Source organism: Sarcophilus harrisii, chromosome 4 (assembly GCF_902635505.1).
Source record: "Sarcophilus harrisii chromosome 4, mSarHar1.11, whole genome shotgun sequence".
Taxonomy (NCBI): Eukaryota; Metazoa; Chordata; class Mammalia; order Dasyuromorphia; family Dasyuridae; genus Sarcophilus; species Sarcophilus harrisii.
This window is the reverse complement of record NC_045429.1, coordinates 141,415,479-141,443,320: the sequence shown is the minus strand read 5'-3', so window position 1 is coordinate 141,443,320 and position 27,842 is coordinate 141,415,479. Positions and strand designations below refer to the sequence as shown.

Sequence of the window (27,842 nt, the reverse complement as noted above, 5' to 3'; positions counted from 1 at the left end):
GTATTTTAGGGTTGAAGGAATCTTAGATCATCTTCTGGTACAACTATATTTTACAGATGTAATGAAATTGAAGCTCAAGGAGACTGACAACTGTTTTTACATAAAAATAGCTTAGGTAACATCTATCTTGATTCATGCATAGAGAAAACACTATCAATAAGTTGTGCCTAGTTAATAGCTAAACAAGAAATATAAGGGCTTGGAGAAACTGTTAGACTCTACTGCAAAAAAAAATTGCCAAATTTTCCAGCTTCTTCCTTCCCTCTTATTATTTACAGCAGAGGCGTTAAAAAAGTGAAATTGCCCAGAGTACAAATTGGGAATTCTTTCTTTCACAGATAAACTGTTTTCATCACATTTCAAAATTTTAAAACCAGGTAATTGTGCAATGACTTATCGGAGACATTATCAAATACTCAAAACACCTGCCTTTAAACACATCTCAGGCTAAATTTTTTTTTTTTTTTTTATGACCACTCAGCTTAATTTTTTTTTCAAAAGGTCCAGGGCAAACCTATCTGATTTAGTCAAATTTCACTTAATCTCCATAGAGGAAGTGGGACCAAATGGAAGGAAACAATAAGGACTTAGACTTTTTTTTTTATCCCTACTGAAAGAATTCCATTGGCTATAACATAGAGGTACTGGTCTTGGGAACCTGTGAAACTGGTCATTAAAATTACAAGTTAAGTGTACTCCTTCCCGATATGCTCTCCATTTGCACAGCAGTTTGACACTTTACAGATTCTAAAGGCTTTACCATAATATTTATCTTATTTGGTCCTCACAACAACCCTGTGAGGTAGGTAGAGCAGGTACTATCTCCATTTTTTACATGAAAAAAAAAAAAGCTTTAAGCTCTGATGTTCTCATGTTCAGTTTTTTCCCCTATTAAGTGTCTTTAAAGAACTAGCTATACATAACATTCCATTTAATTAAATCTTTATTCAATGAAATGATGTATAAAAACTTACAAATCTGAGAACTCAACTATACAAGAAGGATGATGGGATATTCAGTTTTAAACATATACACAGAGCAGAGCTATTAGATGTTATTCCTCTCCCCCTCGATACTTTACTCCTGTCATTTTTGGTTCCTACTTTTTTCCTTGAGCCATTCCTATTATTGGCCTAAGGAAATGATGAATGTTACCATTTTCAAGCCAATGAAAATTTCAGGCAGAAAATAAAAAACAAAACAAAACAAAAAAACACAACTTGATAATGAACATCAAAGCCAAATGCTTATCCCAAAAAGCAGGTACAGCTATTTACCCATTTTTCTGTATTCCATTTTGATGTTTAAATCTGATGTTGATAAGATCTTCACTGTGGAGTAATTGTACTATGGTTATCATTCTATTTATATCATCTTCAGGAAAGGTAAGTATTACTGAATACAGTCTTTTTTCCCCCTTTTGCATTTCTAGTACTATAAAGGAATGTTAATAGTACAAATGAATTCAGCATGGGTAATTGCTGGAACAGCAATGGAACAAGATATGATAACGACATTTTCTCTACTTCCATATCATTTGCTGTTCAGAAAGATAATAAAATTCTGGGATACTACTTTTAATTTGATTTTTTAAAAACATAACTAATTTATTTTTAAAAAGTACTCTTAGATTTTTTATCTCATCTTTTTTTTTTTTTTTTTTGGCTCAATTTGGAAAGAGTTAGATACAATTTGATAAGGCGTGTGCATTTATTTACCTGTTTATATTAAACATACATACAAATCTCTCTCAGAAACACACATACTCACGAACTTTCCACATTTTATCCAATATTTTAAAAAAGATTGCCATCACATTATTATTTTCTCTTTCAATTTTGTTGTTGTTGAAGGAGATGCTGTAAATAATGATTTTCTTGAATGGACATAATCTCACTGATGCAACCTGAAATAAGACACCTTGAGGAAAATTAAGTACTATAAAAAATGTCTTGGGTCTGAAGTTTTCCCACACCACTTAGATTTTAAATAGTACACAGCTGTCTTGGTATGTTTGCAACTGCTATTTTCAAAAAGGAAGCCTTACTACTCGGAGAAAGTCATAATTGTATAATTTTAACTTACCAAATTGAATTTTTATGTACCCTTCATTAGATCCAAGTATTCTTTTAAAATAATCTAACATTTCTCAAAATCTATTTCTTGAATTTGTAAACACTACTAACCATTATCTGTCCAATTTTTCTTTGTATTAAAATCGACGTATTCCAGGTTCTAATGCACAAAGCCTTTTTTTCAGAGGGAGCGAGGATTGAGAAAGTGAATGTGAGGAAAAGGAGAAAGGGGAGAGGAACTGTTTCTATCATGCCTTGGTGAACTTTATTTGTAGTTTTGGTTTGGGAAGGGAAAGGATAGTCTTTGTAAAAAAAAATGAAAAACGTGAAGTAACACATTCAGTCTAATAACACTGTTTCTTGCTCTTTTTTGATGGAAGCTAACACTGAGTGATCAGGCTCTGTAACTTCGGAGTCCCCACTACCCAAGAGGATAGATCTCCCTTCATCAAGGGCAAAAACATCAGAGTTTTGATTTTGGCATGAATGCTTAACCACCTCATTAGGTGTTGAAAAAGTTTTGTCACACAAATTGCATTTGTAGGGCTTGTTGGCATGTACTAACATGTTGTCCATCTGACTACCTTCTTCAAAGGTACAGAGTTCCAGAGTTTGTTTGTCCACCATTGTGTAAGTGTCTATGCTCTGGTTCAGGCACACATGCCTGGCGGCCTGATTGGCTCTGCAGAAGCTTTTGTCACAAGTGCTGCATTTGAAAGGCTTGCCAGTATGTATGTACATATGCTCTCTCCAGTGACTTTTCTGAATAAATTTACGCCCACATATTGTGCATTCATATTTCCGTCTTTTTACTTCCCTTTCTTGGTCTGCTTGCTCTAAGTTGTCAATGTCTGCAATGTCTGAGGGTGGTGGAGTTTCTGATTGCTGTTGCCCGTCAATGATTGGAGAATCAGAAATATGCTGAAGCTCACTGTCACTTATCATGCCTGCTTCTGGCACTTCCATGGCATCTTTTCCTAGTTCAACTGCATTGCTACACAGAGAGAGGGAAACATTACTTTCTCCAGGCTGATTTGATGTAAATGGTACCCCTGTATGAATTTGGAGGTGCTCACGTAAGCTATTGCGAAGAGTAAACCGACGCCCACATAGATGGCAGGCATAGTATTTTGGAAAGCTTCCATTCCTTTTCATGATGCTTGGTTTGACATGGGCTATTGTAAGGGATGCAGGTTGCTCATCTGAAGAAGATGCTTCCATGTTTGTTTCCTCCCCTGGGGGAGGAGGAGGAACAGGTGTGGAAACAAGTTCTGGAGACAGTGAAGACTGTAGTGGGTCAGAGGGGGTCATATTTGTCCGACTGACTTGTGTCAGATTTGAATTTAACTGAGAAAGTTGTGATCCCTCGGATATCTGTTCTTGGCTCATTCTGGAAGCCTGTGGTCTTGGTTCCCGCCCAAGTTTGTCAGTTGCTGAGGTAATTTTGTTGGCTTGCCTTACTTGATGATCTGCAATTTGGATCCCATATAATGAAGAAGCTAATGGAAAAACTTGGTCCGGATGTGAAAAGGCTCCTTGGCTTGCAAGGCTGGCCTCTTGAATTAGTGGGTAGGCATGAAGAAACTTTATCCCCTGTTCTAGTCGAACTGGATCAATAAGTTGAGGTGCCATCTTCCCAGTATACATCAAATGCAAAAGATAGCTGAAAATATCAGGCTGTATGTCAGTTGGTTTCAAACGAACACACTCACTGAAAGAGAAAAGTAAAAAATATTTCATTGGACAAGGTGAGATAAATACAGGTGGCCTATAAGTCTTAGTGCAACTTTAAATTATTAAAAAGCTTATAAAACACTAAGACTTCTGGACCAATCTGTGTAAGGAGTCATTTTTGTAATTATATATATTTTAATATTTTCAAAGTCATATATGTACAATGTATACCAGGGGTCCTCAAACTTTTTAAATAGGGGGCCAGTTCACTGTCCCTCAGACTGTTGGAGGGCCGGACTATAGTAAAAACAAAAACTTTGTTTTTGTGGGCCTTTAAATAAAGAAACTTCATAGCCCTGGGTGAGGGGGAAAATCATCCTCAGCTGCTGCATCTGGCCTGTGGGCTGTAGTTTGAGGACCCCTGGTATACACACATTATTTTATATACATACATAGTATAATTTTGTGCCTCACAATATTGTAAATTAGACTAAGAATTACTATTCCCATTTAAGATGAAAATGATATAGTGGAAAGAATATTGAACTCTAGGTTAAGAAATCTGAGTTCTATTCCCAATTTCGTCATTAACTAAATTATGTAACTCTAAGCTAGCTATCATCTCTCTGGGGTCCACATTTCTATGACTTTAGGTAAGGAAGCTGAGGTCCAAAGTAGGGAACAGCAGTCGGGCCCATGATAGTTTTCTTCCAGTACATGGAGGATTAGATTTGTTCTGCTTGACACCAGAGGACAGAACTAGGAGTAAAGGTGGACATTGCGAGGAGGTGGATTTAAGATATTTGAGATAAGAAAAAAAAACTTCCAAATAATGAAAGCTACCAAGAATAAAATGGGAAGCTAGATGACCACTTTTGATAATTGCAGAATCAGAAATTTAGCGCTGAAAAGAGACTTTGAGATAAGTAGTTCCTATTCAAATATACATGGGATTAGGTGACCTCCATCATTCCTTTTAATCATATTCTGGTCTTTTTTTTCTGATGACTGATCTATATTTACTATATATCAGAAATCTACTAAGCTGAAAGCAGTAACTGAGTCCTAAGAACCCAGAGTTTTGCTGCCTTTAGTTTTTATACCAATTTTATAGGAAAATATAAGTGTTTTTTAAATAGACAAAGTTATCACACATGTGTATGTACATGTGTATATACCTATATCTCAACAGAGAGTATATCTCCCATGGGATGTAGAGCATCTTTAACATAAAACATTTTATTTTCAATGAATCAAAATTCTTTTTATTGCATGCCTCTATACTTGGAACTTTGTAACTCTTAAAGTACTCTCTATATATTACCTGTTATTATTAATTTATATGCACTTTGTAATCACAAAGAATTACATAATAAACACAGATTACAAAGTGCATGTAATCTCTGCTTTTGGAATTTTATTATTCTTGCTACAGTAATTCCTTCATTTATAGACATTTAAAAACATTATTAATGTTCAAAGATACTAATTTATATGATTATATTCTAAACTTAAATATCATTTGACCAGACCAGAAGATAAAAATGTCGAGTTCCGTTAGACATGTCTATGATATGGAATTTATTGAAGTTTATCTTAAAATGAAATATGAAGGAAAATATGTGAATGTAAAAAGTTAATCTGACAACAAAAACAGTAACATTTTAAATAACTTTCTACCAATTTTTCCTTTAAGAGGATAGTATAACTGTAATGTCATAAGATCTTTCTATATTGCTATTTTGTCACTTTAAAAATGGGAGTAACTTATAGTTGATCTTTTTATGAGATGTATACAGACATACATTTTAAATCTGGAAGGGACTTTAGAGGCTCCTAAATCTACCTACCTTTGGACAAAATTAGAAAGCATGTGAAGTTGATTTGAATTCACTAAAATTAACTCCTTTAACGACTATCATGGTGCCCTATATGTTGTTAGAAAAATATATGAAGTAAGATTATTTTAAATGTACCAGAGGAGGCTACTGCTTCAAAGAACTCATAAATTGTAAAGGCTATTTTTCAAAATGGAAATTATCAATCCAAACATATCTTTTGTAAATAGAGATTTTATGTTCTTCTCAAAGTTGGGGAAACAGAATTAAGAAACAAAGTCTATGCCTAATCTCCCTACTGTAATATATCTTCATACTCTGTACCTTTCATTCCTAATGAAAGTTATTTTAAGTATCTACTGTACTACTATATGGCAGATTTTGCTGGCGTACAACTGTATCTTAAGATACTCTTCCTAGAAGAGTCAAAATGTCCAAAGGTGGACTTCGTCTGCAATTTGTTTATAAATGTTATGCTTTGGCTTTGACTTCAGTATCTCATATGAATCTACTGGCTAGAATAAAAACAAATATGATTTTGAAATTACTGACAGATAAAAATTCTATCATGAAATTTTCAAAATCACTTCTGGTTTTACCTCAGTTCCTTCTTTGATCATTAAAAACAAAGAATGATTTTAAAGAAAGTTAAAAGTATAACTGCTAAATATTAGATTTTATCAAAGGAGGGTGTTTAATACACAAAGTTTCCTTTTCTTCCTGCTTTCTTGACAGCCCCCAAATAAAAGTGGTATTCACTGGACCAGTTAACTTTAACATTTACACAGGACCAGAGACATCTAGTGGTAAAATTAAGACATAGGCCTACCAAGTAAATTTGAAACAAGTGCTATTTTCAGTCTCAAGTGCTATCTTCAGTTTCAGTGATCATTTTCACAAATGATCAGCTATAGTTAATGGATTATTCCCATTTATCTGGGTGAACTAATTTTTCTGAGGTGTGGTGCTGGTGATTTGTTTTTAAAGTAGTCTTGGGGCCTTACATTTCTATTACTCCTGATTATCACTGATTTCTAATACAGTTTTAGAGAAATGGGAAAGGCATTAGCTACTATTCTTGATGTGTGTTCAAATTAGTTTTTTAGCTAACTGTGATATATGACCCATGACTATAGAAATAAGCTGGTACGATGCTTAGTAAGTATTTATATAATACCCTATAGTCTAAATTCTTTACCATCAATCAATCCTTAGATATTGCTTAAGCTTGTCACTAATAAGAGGCCACTCTTATACTGTTACTAAAAATTCAAAATAAAAATCCATGTTGTTTATAGCAACATCTTAATTTAGTACATTAATTCTTATTAATTAAAATCTTTAAAGCATACAGATAATAGAATAAACATTTTAAATATTTCTAATTAAAATGAACCATATTCAGTGCTATTAATCCTATCATTCATTAATTCATGAAGTGCCAAGTATCTGCAAGGTACTATTCTTGGAAACGTGGGTAATGAAAAAAGGTATAAGAAATCACTCCTAATTTCATGGGGCCTAAGGTCTAGTAGAGAACAAAAATTGTACATGAAGAAATATTTTTAAAAGTCAAATGTGATCAAGTGCCATAAGAATGATAGAAACTATTTTAGGAAATTAGAGTAGGGAGAAGATAATTTTTTGTTGGGGTGACAGAAAAAGGTCACTATAGAAAAGATATGTTATTTATGATGGGCTTGCTAGGGCATGCAAAATTTTGCCATGAGATGTATGTGGATAGTATAGACAATACAGGTTATGGTAACAGCAGGAATAAAACCAGAGATGAGAAAATGAAGGAATGTTCGGAGATTAGGGAGTACTGAATAGCATGTATATGTCTGATAATAAGGTAGGCTGTTAAATCATGGGGGGCTTTGAATGCTAGGGTAAGGAGTATCAATTTCATTCAGTAAGCAAGTGAAAGCACAGTAGGTTTTGAGAGAACACTGAGCTGATCAAAACACTTTAGAAGATTAACTTGGCAGGGGTATGTAGAATGGCTTGAAGAAAAACATATTAAAGTGAAGAAGATGCAAGAAGAAAAATGGTATTAAGAAGTCCTTACAGCAGTTCATTTATGACATAATAAGGATTCGAACTATGATGTTATTAGGAATGAAAATGATTTTGACAGTATTTGACATGAAATGTAGAATGCTAGGGAGAATTATCAGAGACAATTCAGAAGTTCTGAGCCTGCCTAATTAGGAGCATGATAAAACTAACAAAAATATAAAAATTAAAAAGGGTTTAAGGGGTTAAAATAATGAGCTTAATTTTAGACATACTGAGTCTTGGTCAGTATTTTTTTTAATATGGTTAAATATTATTTTAAATAATAATACTGGGTGGGACTAAGGTATTTTGATATGAAGTGGTTTGGTGACAGTGAGATATTCAAATAGAAATGTGTGACAATTGGAGCTATAGAATCAGTTTTAAAGAAGGAACAGCACTGGAAAGAGATTTTGAGAATTATCAGCATGATGGCTTTAATTATCAGACATAAAGCAACATAGTAAGATTAACAAGGAATAAAATGTAGAGAAGACTAAAGAAGGCCGAGTACAGAATCTTAAGGGATGCTTACATTTTATTCCAGGAATAAAGAAAAGCCATCAAAGGAGACACAAAGGAAACATTTGGAGAGGTAGGACAACCCATGACAGTGCAAAGTCACAAAAAGAAAGGAGGGAGGTTCAAGAAACAGGATTTTATTAGCAATGTCAAATATTTTCAGAAAGGTTTAAGACTGAAAAAAAAAGCCTTTATTAAGCCTGACAAGGGAGTATACTAAGGACTTTGTAGATGAGAGACCTGATGATCATCAAGGCTGGCTTAAGAAGCTGAAATGATTTGCCCAGGGTTACCACGCTTGACTGGTGGTAAAGAACCAATGTATTCAGCTTTCCTAACTCAATCATCAGGCACTCCTTCTATTATACCAATCCAGCTGCAATATTCAAAGAAGCTGTTTCAGCAGAGTGGTCAGAACAAAAATTAAATTGTAAGAGAATGGTGGAGAATTGTTTTCTCTTCTGTCTCCAACTATGACAATGAAAGGAAAGTGAAGACAGAAGAACAAAGGGTTAGAAATGTCAAGGAGAACTTTTAGTTCTTGACTTAATATCAGGAGCCAGTAGAATGGTATTAAAGAAAAGAGAAGAGAAAGAAATAACTGCTTAAGCAAGGTCCCAGAAAAAACCTTGTAAGTAATTTAAGTAAGAAAAAAATATTTCTCTGTCCTAAAAGCTCTTCCAAACTTGCTTTTTTTTCTCATCCTCCTATTCCTTCCCCTAGCACCCCCTATCTTTCTCCAAATTGTTTGAGGATAAAAGTCCTTCTTCAGGAAAGAGAATGGAGATAGAAACTAAAGTTGCAACATATAACTCAGGTGAAGATCCTTGCCCATCCTGTAGTCTGAAGGATTGTGATACTGATCATTGGGAAAATACCATTGAGGAAAGTGATCAAGTAAGAAAGTGAGTATTGATTATTGTCCTGGAATGTTAACCATAAACATTATTGTCTTTTCCTGGTTTAAGATTTCTATATGTTACCTCAAATCTTGGAGACAGAGACATTTAATGGCTTAAGTGAACTATGCCACTTTCAACATTTCTCTCTCTAAACTAGAAATGCTTGAATATTGAATAATGTTAAATTGAATTAAACTGTATTTAGCAAGATTGCCCCTAAAATATAGACTATGGTAAATTAGCAAACTTCTTTGACAAAAGGACTAGCAAATGCCCAGTTGAGCTAAAATAGCATGAAACTAATAGGATGTTAACAATTTTAAGAATTGCTATACCTAAAGTTTTTATGTATATAAAAAGTACTCCAGAAGTGCTCTGTAAACTAAGGATGGAAGCAGAGAAAGCATATTCTAGAAGCTATTCAAAAGTGGAAAATGGCACAATGGTCACTACTGAAGATGGTCAAGATGTTGAAGCAGCATAAAGTAATTGTTTCATTGAAACAGCTGACTATAAGATCCAGGATGAATTAGAGACACAAGTTAAGAACATAACTTATGAACTAGAAGAACAGAGTGGGGTAGTAGATGTTAGAAAGTTATAATCATATTTATTATCAACCATTTTATTTACCTGGTCTGATGGACAAACAACATCTTAAAGTAATTGGAGAATGAAGCAAGGACTGATTTGTGTGCCTTGAAGTAAACATCACCAATAGCAACCGTGCAGTCACACAGGAAACCAAACTCCCGCTGAGCGTTTAATTGTTGCAGCAGAATAAGTCCATGGTTGGCCAAATCCATTTTTTAAATCTGCAAAGCAAATGATTTTCCTTAAGAGAGGCGATTTCCAAATTAGCATGTACCATCAGATTCCGGAATCATTTTGGATTTATAACAGTAACAATATTGTGAATATCTACTTTTCATTTATATATTTTATGTACAAATACTACAACATCCCACCACTGGGAAGGTACAACTAACTCTGTGTGTGTGTGTGTGTGTGTGTGCGCGCGCGCATGTGTGCAGTGTTTCTTAAATGTCTCACTAATATGTCCATGGCAAAGCAAGGTTATTTTCCCCAAATTCCAGCTCTTGCTTGTTCCCTACTTGTGAACTACTACTACTACTACTACTACTACTACTACTACTACTACTACTATTACTACTACTACTACTACTACTACTACTACTACTACTACTACCACCACCACCACCACCACCACCACCACCCCCACTACTACTACTAGAAAGATTCTTCCTCAAAACTTACTCTCATGAATTCCTACCTTTCTTAAATCAGAAACCAAGGGCACATCAACTCCTAATTTTAATGTATTGATAGTTGTTAAGCTGCCATTTTTGCTAGTTTCATTTTCTTCTCTTTTCTCTCTTTGCATATAATAGTCCTTTATACATATCAATTCTTAATCAATGGACATGTATCTCCCACTCAATTTTTTGTTCCAAGTACATTTTGGCAAATCACAATATGACTTACAATTGGGTTAGAAAAGACTGAAAAACAGTCACAGGGCACAAAAGAAATAGTAGCTGATGTTTTCTATGAAAATTTTTCCAGGGATTACATCCATCAACATAAGAAACAATAGTATGAAGGTAAAAGGCAGAGAGGCTTATAGAAACAATCTTAGGGCAGGGAGAAGCAAAAGGAAAATGGGGAATGATTGTAAAGGGTTTGCTAGGAATCATATGCTCTTGGTCACAATTTAGGAAAAAAACTGCTTTAATCTTTGCTCAACAATTAGGTAAGAGTTTACTTTTAACAGGTATAATCTGCAGATTCACAGAGTACTTTAGGGTCCTAGTGTAAATCCTTCCTCTACAAATAATAGACAAGACTGAAAAAAAGGATTTTATGCTTTAATAACTTCAGAACACATAAAGGCATACTTCCAAACATCTGAAAGTTGAATTACTTCAATTCTTTTATGCTTATTTAGTTTTGTGAATTTTGAATATTTAAAACTTTTTAAATTTAATTTTCTGGATGATACTTTCTCAGACTGGTCTCTTGGTTGGCCACTTTGGTCAACTGATGTACTTCCATTAATTAGATTTTTTCTTGTGGAGTAACATTGAAATTGTCATATATGCCTCAAAACCTGGTTCTTTGGATGATCTCAAAGCTAAGATTACAAATGAATACTTTTAGTCACTGAACAGGTGCTGATGAAAAGTTTTATAAAGTTCAAAAACTGACTAGAATGTTGTATGACAAAAGATGGTGTTTATGTTGAATTTTAATAAGAAACCTTAAAAATATTTTACAATTGTAAATAACTGTTATTTTTTTTGTAGGTTTACAACATTTATACTTCTGTAATTATTAAAGCTTAAACCCTCACTGATGGCACAACCTGTATTACATGTACATTTTCAATAATCCCGATATTTATTACCTACATGTAGAGCTAACTTTAGCTCCCACAGTGTTATTACAAACTAGTCCATTTGCATTAAAGACATCAGGAAATAATAAAATATGTTCAAATATGTCAAATATATGTTTATCTCTAGATATGATCTTACAAAACACACAACTCTGGGTATCATCCTCCCAAAGTATACTCAAGTAAACAATGATAGTAGAAAAATGAGAATGCAAGAATGCAATCAAGGATATAGTTATTAATTGCTTTTCCTTAAAAGAGCCAAACAAGTATTTTAGGTGGGAAATCTAAGAGGGCAGGAAATGAAATGGGAAAAAACTATAAATAGAAATATGAGAAGGCAAGTAACAGAAGTATAAAAGCCAAGTGAGAGGAAGAAATGAAAAACAGGAAACAGCAATAAATTCTCATGAGTAACAGCATGGAAAGTGGGAATGAATAATTGATTTTATTTTTTAATAAAGAAAAAGCTTAGTCATTACTTGACTTGTTCAATATAAAGAAAAAAAAATTCACGTGGGCAGAATTGTTATGGCACAACCAAATGGGGGCACTGTCATTCCAATGTTCAGGAACTAGGCTTTACCTAGAGTTGTAAGAAAGCAACATATAGCAGTAACTAGTTGATACATCCTTATTAAGGTACATGTATGTATGTTTCCTGTCTTCTTCAGGTATCTTTTCTTTCTTATTCTTCCCTTGACATTCATTGTCATGAACTTTCTTTTGCATTTTTTATTTTTGAAGGAGAAACAGGTCCTGGTGACTATCTTGGCTTACTCTGATATCTGCACTGATAGCTAAAAAAATGAATCTAAGGGTTTACTTTACTGAATATATGCAGGGGATGGTTGAAAGATCACTGAAGGCAATGGAACTCAGAACAAATTTATTGATAAATGATAGCTGTCTAGATGTCTGATACGGGAACACACTACCTTCTTCTTGATAAAGAGATGATGAGATTACAGGTGCTGAATATTTTTAAAATCAGGGTGCTGTGTTAGACAGTTTTGTTTAACAATTGTTTTTTTTTTTTCTTTATAAAAGAGGGTTCTATAGAGAGAAGGAGTTAACATTTTGTAAGCAGCAAAATATTTGATAATTATTTATCATAAATATTTGATGAATTAAACCACCCCTCCCCCCCACTAAACTAGAATTCAAGATATCTGGATTTTATCACTGACCTGGTTATTATTATAATCTGGTTATAGTGAGTGAATCTCTTAATTTGTTATATTTTCTTCACCAAAAAATGAAAAAAAAATTTAAAATATTTGCTATGCACCCATTATGTGCAAGGCATTGTAGAAGGTAATAGAGATACAAAGATGAAAAAATGAAATATTTCATCACCATCAAGCTTACAATTCAACAGAGTAATGCAATATACACAAAGAACTTGAAAAATAATTAACTGTCTATAAAAGGTTAGAATGACCAGACAGATTAAGGGAAGTAAGATTATTTATAGATTATTTATTATTAGTAGTAATAGTATTTCATAATTATAGATAACTTTACATTTTTTAAAGCACTTTACATACATGCTCTACCATTTCTAACAGAATTATCAAGGGCTACATGCATGTTGAAAAGGATCTTACACTTGAAGTGTAAGTTTTTGAGTAAGGAGCAACCTGATCATATTAGGAAAATTATTTTGTCAGTGAAGTGAAGATGGATTAGAAGTAAAAAAATGGAGCAAGGGAAACTGGTGGAGAAATGATAAAGACCTGACTAAATTGGTAGCAGGAAGGGTAGGAATGAGGAGGAGGAGGGCATAGGATGGAAGAAAATTTCAGAGATACCACTGAAAGGACTTGTAAACTAATTGGAGGTAGGAGGTGAGGAAAACTGGTAATTCAAAAATGAACGAGGTATATTTCTGAGTGACTAAGGCAATGATATAGTATCATGTGCAGAAGCAGAGAAATTAGGAAAAATAAATTTTAAAGAAAGGATAACAAATTCAGCTTTTATACTGTTTTAGGCATTACTATTACAACTAATGTTTGGAAATTAGAATTAGAACTCAGAACAATTGAGTTAGCTGGAGTTGGAGATTTGGGTATTATCTGTATGGTATGATAACTGAAGCAATGGTAATTGATAAGACTGCAAAAGGAGAGAGACCAAGAACAAACCTGGAGGGATGAATATAAGTAGGGTATTAGAGGGCAGAGAAAAAGTAGTTAAAGAGATTTAAGAGGAGTGGTTTCAGAGATAGGAAGAGAATTAGGAGAGAGCAGTATTAAGGAAGGGAAGGAAGAGTCTCAATTAAGAAGAATGTGGTTATAATGGTGTTTTAGATGTTGCAGAGATCAGGGAGGATGAGGATCATATGTTGCTACTATACATGGTTTTTTAGAAGATAACTGTTAAGATTGAAGGGAGCATAATTCTTATTGAGAAGTAGTGACAAAGGCCAGTCTACACTGACTCTGGGAGTGAATGAAGGCATGAAAAAATGTAAAGAATAGACTTTAAAATCTATAAAGTTCCTTCTTGATCTTACATCCTATGATGATTCTAAAGTACTTCCCTCTCCCACCCCCCCAAATAATCTAACCTGGAAAGTTCAAATCACCAAATCTCAATTTTGTTAGGGAACCTAATGGGCTAGTCTTGATCTGAACAAAAATTTTGGTGTGCAACATATCCAAACAGTGGTAATTCAGCTTTTGCTCAAAGATCTGTGGTACAAAAAAAATGGAAACAAAGTAGCTGTTGAATAACTGGGGAAAGAGCCCTAAATAAACAGAAACATCATGGTACAGTGGAAAAGAGTACTGCTGTCAGAACTTGTAGACCTGAGTCTACAATTCCTGCTGCTGTTGAGTGCTACCTGTGTCACCTTGAGCAAGTCACTTAATCTCTCCTAAGGCCAGTTTCTTAATCCATAAAATGAAGGAATTGGACAAGATCATCTCTAAATTCCCTTCTGGCTCTAAATGTAATTAAATACTATTATGCTATAAAAAACAACAAATAGAAATTAAGAGAAATGTAGGAAAATTTGTAGGAATCAATGCATGTGGAAATAAAACAAAATGAAGACAACAATATAGACCAGTGAGTTCCACAGTGAAGGGGATGGCCCATGAGGAATGGGTTACAGCTCTTCTCCTTGAAAATACCCATTTCTTTACCATTTCCAACTATTGTCTAACACTGCCACTCTGTCCTCTCTCATAATTGTACAAGATTTCACCTTCTGCACCAGGTGCTAGTGTTAATCTGAGTAGTAGTCATAATCTGAGATTCAGGAATTTATTTTAGTTGCACAAAAGCTCTTGGTAAAATCCCATCCCTACTTCAACTGCCTCTTGGCTGTAGGCCAGTGAAAGAAACAGAATATGACCCTTTTGTTTTCAGTTAGACAATGTTTCCTAGTCAGCAGGCTTGGATAGGGCTGTGAACTGAATTGCAAATCTCTTGTTCAAATCTACCCCTCTTCCAAACTTCTCTTTCTTTGTAGGGTACTATCATTTCTATTATCAAGGTTTGTAAACTTGGTGTCATTCTCAATTCCTCACTTATGCTATCTCATATGCCTTTAAAACATTTTCTATTTCTATTTCCTTCCCCCTATTAACAAGGCCACCACCTTAGTTCAGACTTTTAGTACTTTATGTTGACTTAATTATTAGCCTAATTGCTCTCTCTGCCTCAAGCCTCTTCCCTCTCTGATCCATCCTCCAAATAACCAAAGTGATTTTTTGCCTAAAGCATAGGCCTGATCATGTCACTCCCCTATTTCATAAATTCTACTGGTTTTCAATTATCATTACGATCAAAGCTCTTCACAACCTGGTTCCAATATACTTTTCCATATTTATAAAACATCATGCTCCTTCTTTTAGTCTATATATAGTTTCAGCCAAATTGGCTTTTCTGTTGTATCTTACAAATAAGATTCTGTCTCCCATCTACAAATACATGAAATACAAATTAATGAAACAAGGCAAAGAAAAAGTATATATATATTTCGGGGAAAACAAATGAGGAGGTGCAGAGTTCTGTAGTCAGATATTGGAAACAATGCTAATATTTTACTATGAAATGTTTGCACATGTTACCAAGGCAAGCAAAAAAACCTTCAAAAGTCTTTCCCACCAAAATGAATACACATGACATTTTCTCCACTCAGGGGTCTTCTGGATTATTTCCTGTCAAAATATTTAAAAATTACATGCAACTTAAAGACATTAAACATTTTTCCTTTAAAAAAAAAAAAAAAAAAAAAAAAAAAGGCATCCCAAATTTGCTCACCTTTTCTGTGATAGTAAGTAGTGGTCAGGAGTATGTTACATTAATCTACCAGAGAAGAAATTTGAATTTTTTTGTCTTTTTATGAGGTTTTTACAGGAATTTATTGTAAAAATTGCATTAAATATTTGGGTTTAGATTCTGTCCCATCTACTGGCCTTCATGTGTTATCTGTGGTTTCCATAAAACTTCCAATAAAGTTCCAATTTTATTTCTTATGCCAACCCACGATTATATCAAAACTTCAGTAAAGTTGAAACACACACACATAAATAAAACACAATCTCTACTTTCAAGATAAGATGACCTCTTAAAATTTTTATTCACATTTTTTATGCCAACTTCATTTCCCAAAATTTTCCTCCAATCTCTGCTACCTAGAGGGCTAACCTTTATAACAAAGAATTTAAGATAGAAAAGAAAAAAAGCATTTAAGCAAAATTAACTAATGCATCAAGTCCAAAGGTATATACAATACTCCATACTCAGTCTCCCAACTTCCAAAGGTACATTCTAATTTTTCTGGTCATTATATAGAGCATCGTTTTATTTTGCTGTCATTGCTCTTTCCATTTACATTGTCAGAATCATTGTGTTAACTGTTTTATTGGTCCTGGTTTCATCACTTTGTGTCAGGCTATATGTTTTCCTATGTTTCCCTGTCTTTTCTAGTCTCTTCTTATCACACACATAGCAATATTCCATTACATTCACATACCATACAATCTGTCTAGCCACTACACAAATCAATGGACATCTGTTTTTTTGTTTTTTAATAGGTACTTTGGTGAATGTCTAAATCTCTTCCTAACTAATCTTTGACTTTCTTGAGGTATATACTAATGATAACATCCCTGGATCAAAGGATATAATCATTTTAGTCACTGTCTTGGCATAATTCCAAATTATTTTCTACAATGGCTATGCCAATTCCTAATAGTATGAACCTATCTTTTAACATTCATTCCAACCATCCATGGTCAGGAATCTTTTCTGAGTATAAGGTAAAATATATTTTGATTTTATTATTAGTGATTTGGAATATTATTCTATATGTATATTAATAGATTACAGTTCTTTTGAGAACTATTTCTATTCTTTGACCACTAATCAATTAGGGAATAATTTTTGGCTTTATTTCTGTTTACTCTTTATATACCACAGATCTCAGATAAAAGTAATGTTTTAACAAGGAGAAAGTGATTTTTTTTTTTAAAGAAACATGCTATCAAGAGAGCATTTTGAAAATAGATTGGAAATATTTCTATGATTATTTTGCTAAAAATGATATAAGCATGTCATCTATAAAAACTCTCACCTACACAATTTTAAAAATTGGAAAATAAAATTTTAAAACTTATTTAAATTTTCCAACATAGTTTTGCTGGGTTTGAATTCATGTATTAAAAATGTAACATAAGATATTGAAAATCTTTTAATTTTGAGAACTGAAATGATTTTACAGAAGGTGGAACAGTCAAATCACAATAGAAAACAATGCATAATTGGGATTGAACAATGGACATGACAGTACAGCCAAAGACATGCTGCTTCTTATTTGGAATTGTATATCTTTGTAAGATATTTTTTTCAGCTATGATAGCCATTATAACTAAGTATTGAAACAAATTAAACTTTTATGCCAAAAAATTTGTTTATGTGTATTATTTATTCTAGAAGATGTATACTGGGAAAGTATGCTCAAAACTTTTTAAATGACAAAAAATTTTAAAGACCATTCACATAATGACTACAGTAACAAAAATAAAAATACTAGAATTTAAGATGGCACTAGTTTTTTTTGGGTTGTCATTGAGCTGATCTTATGTATAGCCTATAGTTTCCTAAAAACCATCAGATCCTTTTCAGCTGAACTGCTTATCTAACTGTACTTATAGTATATTTGTGAAGTTGACTTGTAAAACACAAGTGTAAAGTTAATTTTTTATCTTATTATTTTTAGCCCCAACTTTATCCTGTTAGATTCTTTTGGATCCTGGCATTAATTTGTGTTATCTGTAAATATAATAAATATTTTCCTCCAAAAAATTTATTGTTAAAAATGTTAGATAGCATAGGATCAGAGATCCTTAGAATATAACCCTAGAAATTAAATTCCATGTTGATTAAATTCCACATTTAGTGAAGAATTCACTATTTAAGGTTGGCTATTAAATCAGATCTGGAACCACCTAAGTTCTTTTGCATGGTGAATAACTATTTTTTTCATAAGAATAACAACATGAGAGTTTGTCAAATGCTTTGTTAAAATATAAATCACATTTCCACCATTCCTCTAGATTAAATTATCTAACACCACGATCAGGACAAAATTTCACTGATGCAAATAAAAACCTACCTATAATAGTTCTTAGAAAGTTGTCCAGGGCTCACAGGTGATAGCGACTTGTTCATGCCAAAATAATAAAAGAGAAAGTAGTGGGACCTAGGCTCATATATGAAGTGATGAAACATGTATTAAGCAGAACCAAAAAACCAATACAATGACAATATAAATGGAAAGATTAACAAGAAAACAATTGAAGTCAAATGCAATGAAATTCTAATGACTACATCTGGCTCCCAAGAACAGATATGTAAAGAGATATATAACATTCACATATGACATCTAGCATTTATATGAGATTTTCAAGTTTTAAAAACACTTTTTATGTTACCTTGGCTGATCCCCACCAAAATCTTGAGAAGCAGGTTCTATTATTATGCCCTTTTTACAGATGAGGAAACTGAGGCTAAGAAAAGCTAATTGATTTGTCCAGGGTCATGAAAATAAGCAAGCTAGGATTTGTATTAGGGTGTTTCCCACAAGTCTAATGCTCTATCCATTTTGCTACTTAGCAGCAGCCTTCCTTCTTTGCTGGACTATGGGTGTGGAACACCACATGTAATGTTAAATTTTTTATAGAACAGATTACTTTTACTGAACTTTCTTTTTAAAAAACTCTTTAAGGGATAGATATCCCTGGGAGAAGGTAGGAGAGGAATATTAGAAAATGTACAAGATGTAAAAACAAAAAGATCAATCAACAAAACTTTATTAGCAAATGTATTCTAAAGATAAAGATACATGATTTAAGTTATCTGTTTTGCATTTTATCACATCATACCACTGTTATACTTTCAATTAAAAGAATAACTGAGGATTGACTACTTTGTTAAATTATTTCTATTTTTATTAGTGTAGCACTTTTTATTATAAATGTAGTAGGCTTGATCCTTAGTAAGTTAGTTACTCATTTGTTGTAGGTGTGCTTGAATGAAGTTACATTCTTTGTAAATGTAAAAACGAGGGACCAAACTGCTCAGGAAACTTATGGGTCTTATATTGGAAGTTTTAAAAAAATTAGGATTCCCCTCCCCATTATGTATTTGAAGGGTACCTTAAATTAAAAATTTTAAGCTCTAATAAATTTCACTGTTAAAATTTCATACATGAAAAAAAAATCTCATGGGACATACACAGGATACCAGGAAGTCTCCATCTGACCCTCAACACTGCCTAAATATCATTCTTCTTCCATAAAACCACAGATTTAGAAATGGGAAAACCATAATCTAATCCTCATTTTTACAAATGAAAAGGTTAAATGATTTACCCCGTGTTATATTTCATGTGGCTGAGGTGACTTTTGAACCCAAATCTTTCTGACCTTTAAATCTACTGCTTTATAGGCTATACCATGTTGTCTTAGGACTTCAAAGAAATTTGTGCCTTCATTAGTGTGACCATTCCTCCACTAACAAATTCTAGTTATTTCAGCCTTAGAATGGACAGAATTATTGTGGACAAAAATTCATCAACTTTTTGGCTGATTTTGTAGTGATGGGTCTCTATGAACTGGACTATGTTAGTCTTTATTTAATAGTTTACCTCTTGGATACAAATCTGAGGTCTTTCTAGATTGATAAAATCAGTCAGAAGCTTGTGTTCTGTTGGTATAATTTCTGAGAATTCAAAATTAGATTATTCAATGGAATTGAATATTGCTTTGTCCACTAACAAATCAGTAATTAATAGCTGAATGCTCATGATTTAAAAGAATGGAGATGGCAATTTTAAAATAAAAACATCTTAAAATTCAAACCTTACTTAAATTTGTAACAGCTTTATAGACTTCCCTTAAGATTTTCCTCTTTTTATTTATATTTAGTGTAGAGGTGGGGTATTGAGCAAAAAAAAAAAAAAAAACAAAACATCTTTTTCTTACCCACATTAATGAACAGAAACAATGACATAATCTAATTTGGGAAACAAAATATTAACCTATTTTGGTAGCAGATTCGTTTTATCCTATTTTAAATTTTTTTAAAGACAATACCAATTAATATTTTTAGACAACAGAAATGATATTGACAGCACTTAACTTTCTCAAGGAAACGACCAAGAGCATAGAAAGCATCTTGACTTATTAACCAAATGGAGAGAGAGAGAGCACTTTCAAAGTCAACATAAGGCAAAAATATAAACTTGCTTATAAAATCTAATGAAGGATAATAGCTGATTATGACAATCATCTCATAATACAAAAAATTAATGGATACTATAATCAGATAAAAGAAGGCTGGCAAAATATCGAGCTAAATGAAGTCACCTCAGGATATTAGAAGATAAAAATAAAAGGAAGCCCATAAATAGAAGAAAAATAGGAAATATTTGTAATAATCATTTTTTGCCAGTTTTTGTCCATGAAGGATACTGAGCACCACATTTGGATCCTAGCATTTCAGATAAGTTACTTCTAGAAGAGGTACCTAGATGGGAAAAGAAGCCAGGTTTTTTTTTTTTTTTTTTTTTTTGCACTGAGGCAATTGGGGTTAAGTGACTTGCCCAGGATAAAACAGCTAGGAAATGCTAAGTGTTTGAGTCAGATTTGAACTCTGGTCCTTCTGACTTCAGGGCTGGTGCTCTATCCAGTACACCATCTAGCTGCCCTGAAGCATGTATTTAGAGAATTCTATGATGTAGCTGACACAATTCTAAGGGCATTAAAAGACTGATACACAAGATATGTGAAGAGGAAGACATCAAAGTGAAAAAAATCCAGACCTTAAAATACTGAAAAGGATGTTTAAGAGAATATCAAAACTATTGAGTTATATCTACCTAGTCTCCCATTTATACAAAATCTTTATAATAATCAATAAAGATCAATCAAGAGAATTGTTAATTCTCCTCATTAATGAGAAGTATCAGTAGTAAATAAACAGGCTTTTGCAAGCAGTATTCAACAATGGACCATATATTTGCAATTTCACAATTAACTGAAAAATAAAGACATTATAAGATCTTGTCAAGTTTAAAGATATCGATTAAGACAAAGTATTTGATTTAGTAGAATAGAACACTTAATAGGCTTTTTTACAAGGTTTCTTTTCTACAAACATCAAAATCATCTCATCTCATACTCACTAGATGACAATAACTGAAATACTAATTGGCAACCCTCTAACAACACATCAGAGAGGCATAAAATAGAGATATGTATGCTTATCAAAGATTATTTGATACTGTCATGGAGATCTATCACAGAACCTTTTGAACTGGAAGGCCCTGTAGATGATGAAACACTTTAGATGCTCCTCTTTCTGGACACTGTCAGGATTATATCAAGCCTCAGAACACTTTCAAGCTTCCCAGAAGAGTTCTGTAGTCACTGATTTTCGCCTCATGGTGAAGACCAAATGAAAAAATATTTATTGCTCAGATGTTAATATGCCTTTGGATGAACACTTTATAGAACCTACTTATCATTATGTATGGTAAGCCCAAAGTTGGGGTTGAGGGGAAGGCAAGCGATGACCATATACTGTTTTCAGGAAACAGCAAAATTCCTCTAAAATTCTCCACTCTCACTCCCAAGTTTTCCAAGAAGCAAAGATGCTATTTTTTTGTTTAAATTCCAGGTCCATCCTATTGTTGCATCAAGACACAGAATACAACTGCTCTACTGGAAACTTCCTAAAGCACAGGTGACTATCTTTTCTGGCAAAATTATGAGAGAATGGGCATATGGATGAGTTGTGCTCATGTTGTGCTTATGTTATTGAAACTTCTAAAATTAGTTCATGGATCCATGAATATTTTAAACATGTCAGGAAAAGCTTGATGAATAAAAGAACCTTGTAAAGACCTTTATAAATGGAAAATTTTGCTTGAATAATTATTTTTAATTTTTAAAATTATTTTAATATGTTTATATATTTTTAAATTATTTAAAATTGTTTTCTATAAATTCTTTTTTTGGGTAAATTTTATTTTTTAAAGTAGATTCCAAAGTCAAACATAACATTCATATATTCACAGAAGATTAGAGTTTGAAGGGATTTCAGTGATTATCCAATTCAATCTCTTCAGATGAAGAAATGGAATCTCTGAAGAAGCACGTGGTATGAAAGCAGCAATGTGGTATAAAAACATTTTCTTTCTGAAAAAAATTACTGCCTTTGGAGTTAAATTGGATTCCAATCTTGAATCAGTTATCTACAACCCATGGAATCATCAGCAAAACACTCTCTAGCAAAACACTTCAATTTCTTTATCTATAAAATGAAAATGTTAAGACTAGATAATCTCTAAATTCCTTTTCTATTTCTAAAATGTGTCTAGGATTCTAATTGCCTTGCTAAAGTGATAAAGCCAAGCCTAGAATTCAGATCTTCTTCCCACTATGGGATTTATTTCTAAAATCTTCATTAGTAAAAATCATGACATATCTTAACACTGGGAATCAGTAATGTCATATATTAGTTTTTTGGTTTTTTTTAAGAGAAAATGATTAGTGATTATATCAGCCTTTTCTCATGGGAGATGTAGTGAGACTCTTGTGAGTCTGACAGCAGAGATATGGTAGAGAATACTGGGGAAAAAAATCTCCTGAACCCAGAAATTTTGGGTAAAAACTGTTAGGAAATATAAGGTAGAGATATTTCATGGGGAATAAGTTCTTTTCAATCACCTGTCCTATAAGCTGCTATGTCATAAAAAAAAAAAATCATTTCTAGTATCATTAGTTATCAACCCTGATATATAAAAGGCTGAATCTTGTGCATTATCTATAAGAATTTTACCCCTTAATATATGTATATACTTGTAAAGATTCTATTAAAAACTGATGGAAATAGCATAGTCTAATGGGTACAATTAAAGATTCAAAATTTCAAAGTGTCATAGTATTATTTTCTTGAAGAAGCACCATTACTGATGAAGAAATATGAAGTTGTGATACATGTTTTGACAGCAGAAAACAGGTAGATGATTCTAAGTTATCACAAAACAGCACTATTTCATGGGAATTCCAATGCCTAGCTCTTCCATTTTTTTTTTTTTTTTTCCACTGCTATATTTACATCTTCCTTCTCTAGAAGAGAAGTAATCTGATGAAAGCAACTGGTTGGATCAGCAAATATTTTGGGCTGATTTTGCCAACCAATGTAACTAAGAATGGTGTAAATTTTTTTTAAAAAGTAGAGTACTGGGCAGTGAGGAAAACAGTATTTCAAGTACTTCAAAGATAGGACTATGATGTTTGTAGCAAACCTTTTTGTAGTAGCAAGGAATAGGAAATGGCTGAATAAGTTATCGTATATGAATATAATGGAATATTACTGTTTTATAAGAAATGACTAACAAGTAGATTTTCAAAAAACCTGGAAAAATACACGAACTGATGCGAGTGAAGTGAACAGAACCAAAAGAACACTGAACACAGTAACAAGATTATGCAGTTCATTGGAATCGAGAGAGAGAACTATGGAGACTGAATGTGAATGGAAGCAGAATATTTTTCACTTTTTTCATGCTGTATGCTTATTTTCTTTGTAGTGGTTTATCCTTTTGATTTTTATTGCACAATATGACAAATATGTTAATAAGTTGAAAAGAACTGCACATATTTAACCTATATCGGATTGCTTATTGTCTTGGGGAGGGGAGAAGAAGAAAAATTTGGAATACAAAGTTTTGCAGAAATTAAAGTTGAAAGCTATCGTTACATGTACTTGGAAAAAAATTTAAAAATAGGTTTTTAATAAGTGTCTGACTTAATCTACCACCTCCCAGGCCTAATAAGAGTTTTATATAGAATAGGTAGTTAACACACAATTGCATTTTATTTCATGATGAAAAAATTATTTGACCGGAGAAAATTAATTTTAGATTCAATTTGACCATGCCACTTCCTCATTCAAGAAGCTTCAGCGGCTAGAAATTTATATACCTCTGTTTGCAATTTAAAGTCCTTAACTCCCTGGTTCCAACCTACCTTTACAAGTCGATTTCAAATTACTTCCCTTTAAGGACATAGAACTTTCTACATCCATGGTGGGTTTTTTCTCCAGTAGAATTTAAGCTCCAGAAAGGCATGAATGTTTTTTGTGTGGTTTATAGTCTCAAAATCTACAAGAGAAACGTAATCTTTGGTGGTGTGGTAGGAAATCCGGGTTTACATATACTGGTCTACCTACCATCTGGGGGAGGGGATGGGGGGAAGGAGGGGAAAAATTGGAACAAATAGTTTTGCAAGGGTCAATGCTGAAAAATTACCCAAGCATATATCTTGTAAATAAAAAGCCATAATAAAAAAGTAAAAAAAAAAAAAAAATCCGGGTTTACATGTGTGATTTCACTAGCTTGGAGAAACCCTTTCTACTAATTAAGAATAACTGCCCTGCAATTTGAGTGTATAAATGTAATAAATTACTGTTTGGATTCAGTAAAAAGAAACATCACTTTAGTAAATCACTCAAGTGATTTTTTTTTTTTTTTTTAGAAAATCATCGTAGACTTAAAATTATATTTTAACAGCCTAAATATTACCACGTTGTAGGGGAATGGGAATTCATCATGAAAAGTAAATTCCACTATTAAAATTTAATTTGTGACAAGTAGCAGAAATAAGTATTACAAACATCTCCATTGATATCCAACTCATTTCAATTAAACCAAATTCATACTTCCCAAACTGGAATTTTAATTACAGGTCACTTGTTCCTGAAGCTCTATGAGGAGCAAAATGATTATTCCAACAGAGAAGAAACAATATTATGAGTAATTCTCCAAAATTTTGTTTTTAACTTTTTTACCATCTACTTTACTGATCAAGCAAAGATTTAAATTTTCAACTTAAGCCAAGTTCATCCTTTGATAGATGTGATTTAACCAACAAAATGATCAACAGCCAAATGGCAGAAGAAAAGTGTAATTTACAACAGAATTACTAATTTATGGTATTACTTAGAACTTAAAATATTATCAGAAGTGACTTTAAAGATATAACCAAATATAATTCTTGGGAAATGATTAGAAGACATCACTTGTTTCAGAGTCACTTCCAATTAGTAGTAGAAAACCCCAATTACATAACACTGTACTGTAATGTTTTGTATCCCTTTTCCCCCATGTCTATTCAATAACATAGCCCTGGACTCCAAGGGATGTTAAAGGAGATTTCCCTCGTTCTTGAAAGATTAACACCACCGTTCTCTCTTCCCCTAGGCTCCCTTAAAGGTAGTGATTTTGCCCCTTGGTGCTCCCCCTCTTCCAAGGAGCCTAAAAATGACAATTCCGGTTTAGCCCCGGGAGCGAGGCTAAATTATCGTCTCACACCCGGAGGTAAAACTGCCTGAAAACCCGAGCAAGCGCGAGGCGTTCCAATCTTTTATCGGAGGCACAGATCTGGGGTCGGCGGAAGCTCGGGGGCCTCGACCGAGAAACCGCCGCCTGCACGGATCCGGAGGACGCCGAAGCAGCCGGTTAAACGCCCCGCCAGCTGTCGGCGGCGAGCGCCCATCGGACCAGCCAGGCCCCAGGAAGCGTTAACGGTCATTTCCCGAGGGCGGGAGAAAAGCATTTTCTCAAGCCTCTCAGTCCGAGACTAGCCCCGAGCCAGGGGCTGGGAGAGGCGGAATAGAGGCGGGGCCGGCGAAGACATCCCTGGGGCTGGGGAGGGGCAAGGGCGGGGGCGGAGGAAAAACATGCGACACTCCCAGCCTGCGCCGCTCGCTCCCGCGCGCGTTCTCTCAAGTCCCGCGGAGTTTAACACAATGCCGACGCCAACGCCACGCGCACCGCCCCAGAAAGCTCGATTAACCCGGCGCATGAGAAAGGGGGAGGGGAGAAACGAGAGAGTGGGGGTAGGGGGGGGTAAGAATGCGAGCCAGAAGTGGGTAGGCCGGAAGCGCGCGCGAGAGCCGGAGACAGCGCGAGACCCGGGTAGGCCGGAAGCGCGCGTGCGCGCCCCCGCCCGCGAGCTGGGAGGAGGAGGCGGAGCCGCAGCACTAGCGGCAGGAGCTGGAGGAGTCGCTGCAGCTGGGAGAAGCGCCAGAGAGGCCGGGCCTGCTCCGGTCTGACCGGATCCCTCCCCTCCCCCTCCCTTCCAGTTCCCCTCCCCCCAAACCCACTTCCGCAGCTCGCGGCCTTGCCGCTGAAGCAGCAGCAGCAGCAGCCGCCGCCGCAGCGGGAGGAGGCGGAGGCTGCGAAATATCTGAGGGGGTAACGCACCAGACGGGCCCGTCTCTCCAGGCTCCAGCGCGGGACTCTCACCGGCCGCCGCCGATCGTGACAGACCTCGCGGTTGCGGCGGGAGGGGAGTGGAGAGAAGGGGAGGGGCCGGGGAAGGGGAACGGAACGCGGATTGCCCCCCCTCCCCAGCTCCGCCGCCCGCCCTCTCGGCTTCCGTCCCCTCCCCCTCCCGAAAAGCCCCGGATGAGGCCGCCGCCGACTCGCCGCCGCCGCCTGGCTCCGGGGGATGGTTTTGTCAGGCGGCCAGAGTCCCGGCGCCAGGCGCAGCCGCCACCACCCCCACGGGGCGCACCCTTCTCCCGTTTTCCTGAACCGGGCCTCTTGGCTGCCCGGGTTCAACCTCCTGATCATCACCTGGAGCCGGGCAGGGAGTAAAGGGGAGCAGGACACGACTTGTTCGTCGTCTCCTTTGTTAACACCGCCGGGATCTTTGACGAGCCCGGACCCCTGCATTCCCCATGCCTCCTCGTTTTTCCGGGGGCTTTGGGGCAGGGGTGGCACGTGGAAACCGGGGCCCTGGGACCATGTCGGTACCTGCTTACCTGGTGTTGCCGCCGCCGCTGCTGGGAGGAGGAGTGCAGGGGGGCGCCGCTGTGCAGCCCCAGCCGCTCTCCCGCTGCCGCCACCGCCGCCGCCTTCTCTGGCTCTAGCTGCTGCTGCTGCCGCGGTCGGTGTCTCCGGCGCGGCGGCGGCGGCGGCGGCGGGGCTTTTCCTGTCCGGTTACGTTAAGGTCACATGACCGGGAGCGGAGCGACTTGTGCAAAGAGGCTGAGAGCGGCTCCCGCCGGGGAGGGGGGGGGGGGGGGCGACGAGAGCTGTGGCGGCAAGAACCCCCCCCCCTCCCGCCTCCCTCCCCCGCCCGCCTCCGCCTCCGCCTCTTGCTACTCTCTGCCGCCGGCACGGCCGCCGCCACTAGCAGCAACTGCAGCAGCAGCAGCAGCAACCACTGGGCTACTCCCACCCTATCCCCCACTCCAGCCAAACTTCTGCAAGCCATGTGGGGCCAAAGCGTGGAAAGTTAGAACATAGGAAGGCGTATGGTTCCAGTGGCAACTCCTTGGTGGTTTATATAAGGTGTTTTGGAGGGGCACATTTCTGATAATTTGGAGTGAGTGTGGAGGGTACCCGGCTTTCAGCCTCTATAGCCACCTGGTTTAATGCGTGTTTTTGCTTTTGACGCCTCTTGACCAGCACCTTTTTATCTTGGCTTGTCAGTTTCTCATACTTAATCTTTTTTTTTTTTTTTTTTTTTTTTTGAACTAGTAAGGGAATGCGATTTAAAACCACAGAGTACGTAGAAGACTTTCTGGATAGTTCATGTAAGCGATTTAAAAATTCTGAAATTTGTGTTAAAGAAAAAAATAGGCTAAATGTTTAGCATTGTTTGCTTAGGAGGTCAGATTAGTGGCTTGTCTCTTCAAATGCCTAAAAATTGTGACATACTAACTCGGTAACTTTGGTTGTAAAAGTATTATGGCTGTGAAGCATATTTGCGATTCAAAATGCATCTGTTTTCCTGTTACAAGATTGGTATTT

General features: G+C 35.6%; 1 protein-coding gene across 2 annotated transcripts; it reads right to left on the bottom strand.

The window, feature by feature from the left end:
• Positions 1-1,645: 1,645 nt before the first annotated feature.
• ZBTB2 (zinc finger and BTB domain containing 2) lies at positions 1,646-26,931 on the bottom strand. 2 transcript variants are annotated; one of them, XM_031937627.1, is made up of 3 exons: positions 26,849-26,931; positions 9,706-9,887; positions 1,646-3,786 (listed from the first exon to the last, which is right to left on the bottom strand). In XM_031937627.1, exons 2-3 carry the CDS (start codon positions 9,876-9,878, stop codon positions 2,415-2,417), a joined length of 1,545 nt encoding a protein of 514 aa, XP_031793487.1. In that variant the 5' UTR covers positions 9,879-9,887; positions 26,849-26,931; the 3' UTR covers positions 1,646-2,414. The 2 variants fall into 2 exon arrangements, with proteins under 2 accessions (XP_031793487.1, XP_031793488.1); XM_031937628.1 differs by lacking the exon at positions 26,849-26,931 and adding an exon at positions 26,286-26,347.
• Between the last annotated feature and the right edge of the window lie 911 nt (positions 26,932-27,842).

Coding starts and splice junctions, on each gene's coding strand:
- ZBTB2 (XM_031937627.1), bottom strand. CDS start 9,878: ATGGATTTGGCCAACCATGGACTTATTCTGCTGCAACAATTAAACGCT. Junction 3,787..9,705: donor TTGTTTGTCCATCAGACCAG/GTAAATAAAATG, acceptor TTTCTCTTTCAG/TGAGTGTGTTCGTTTGAAAC.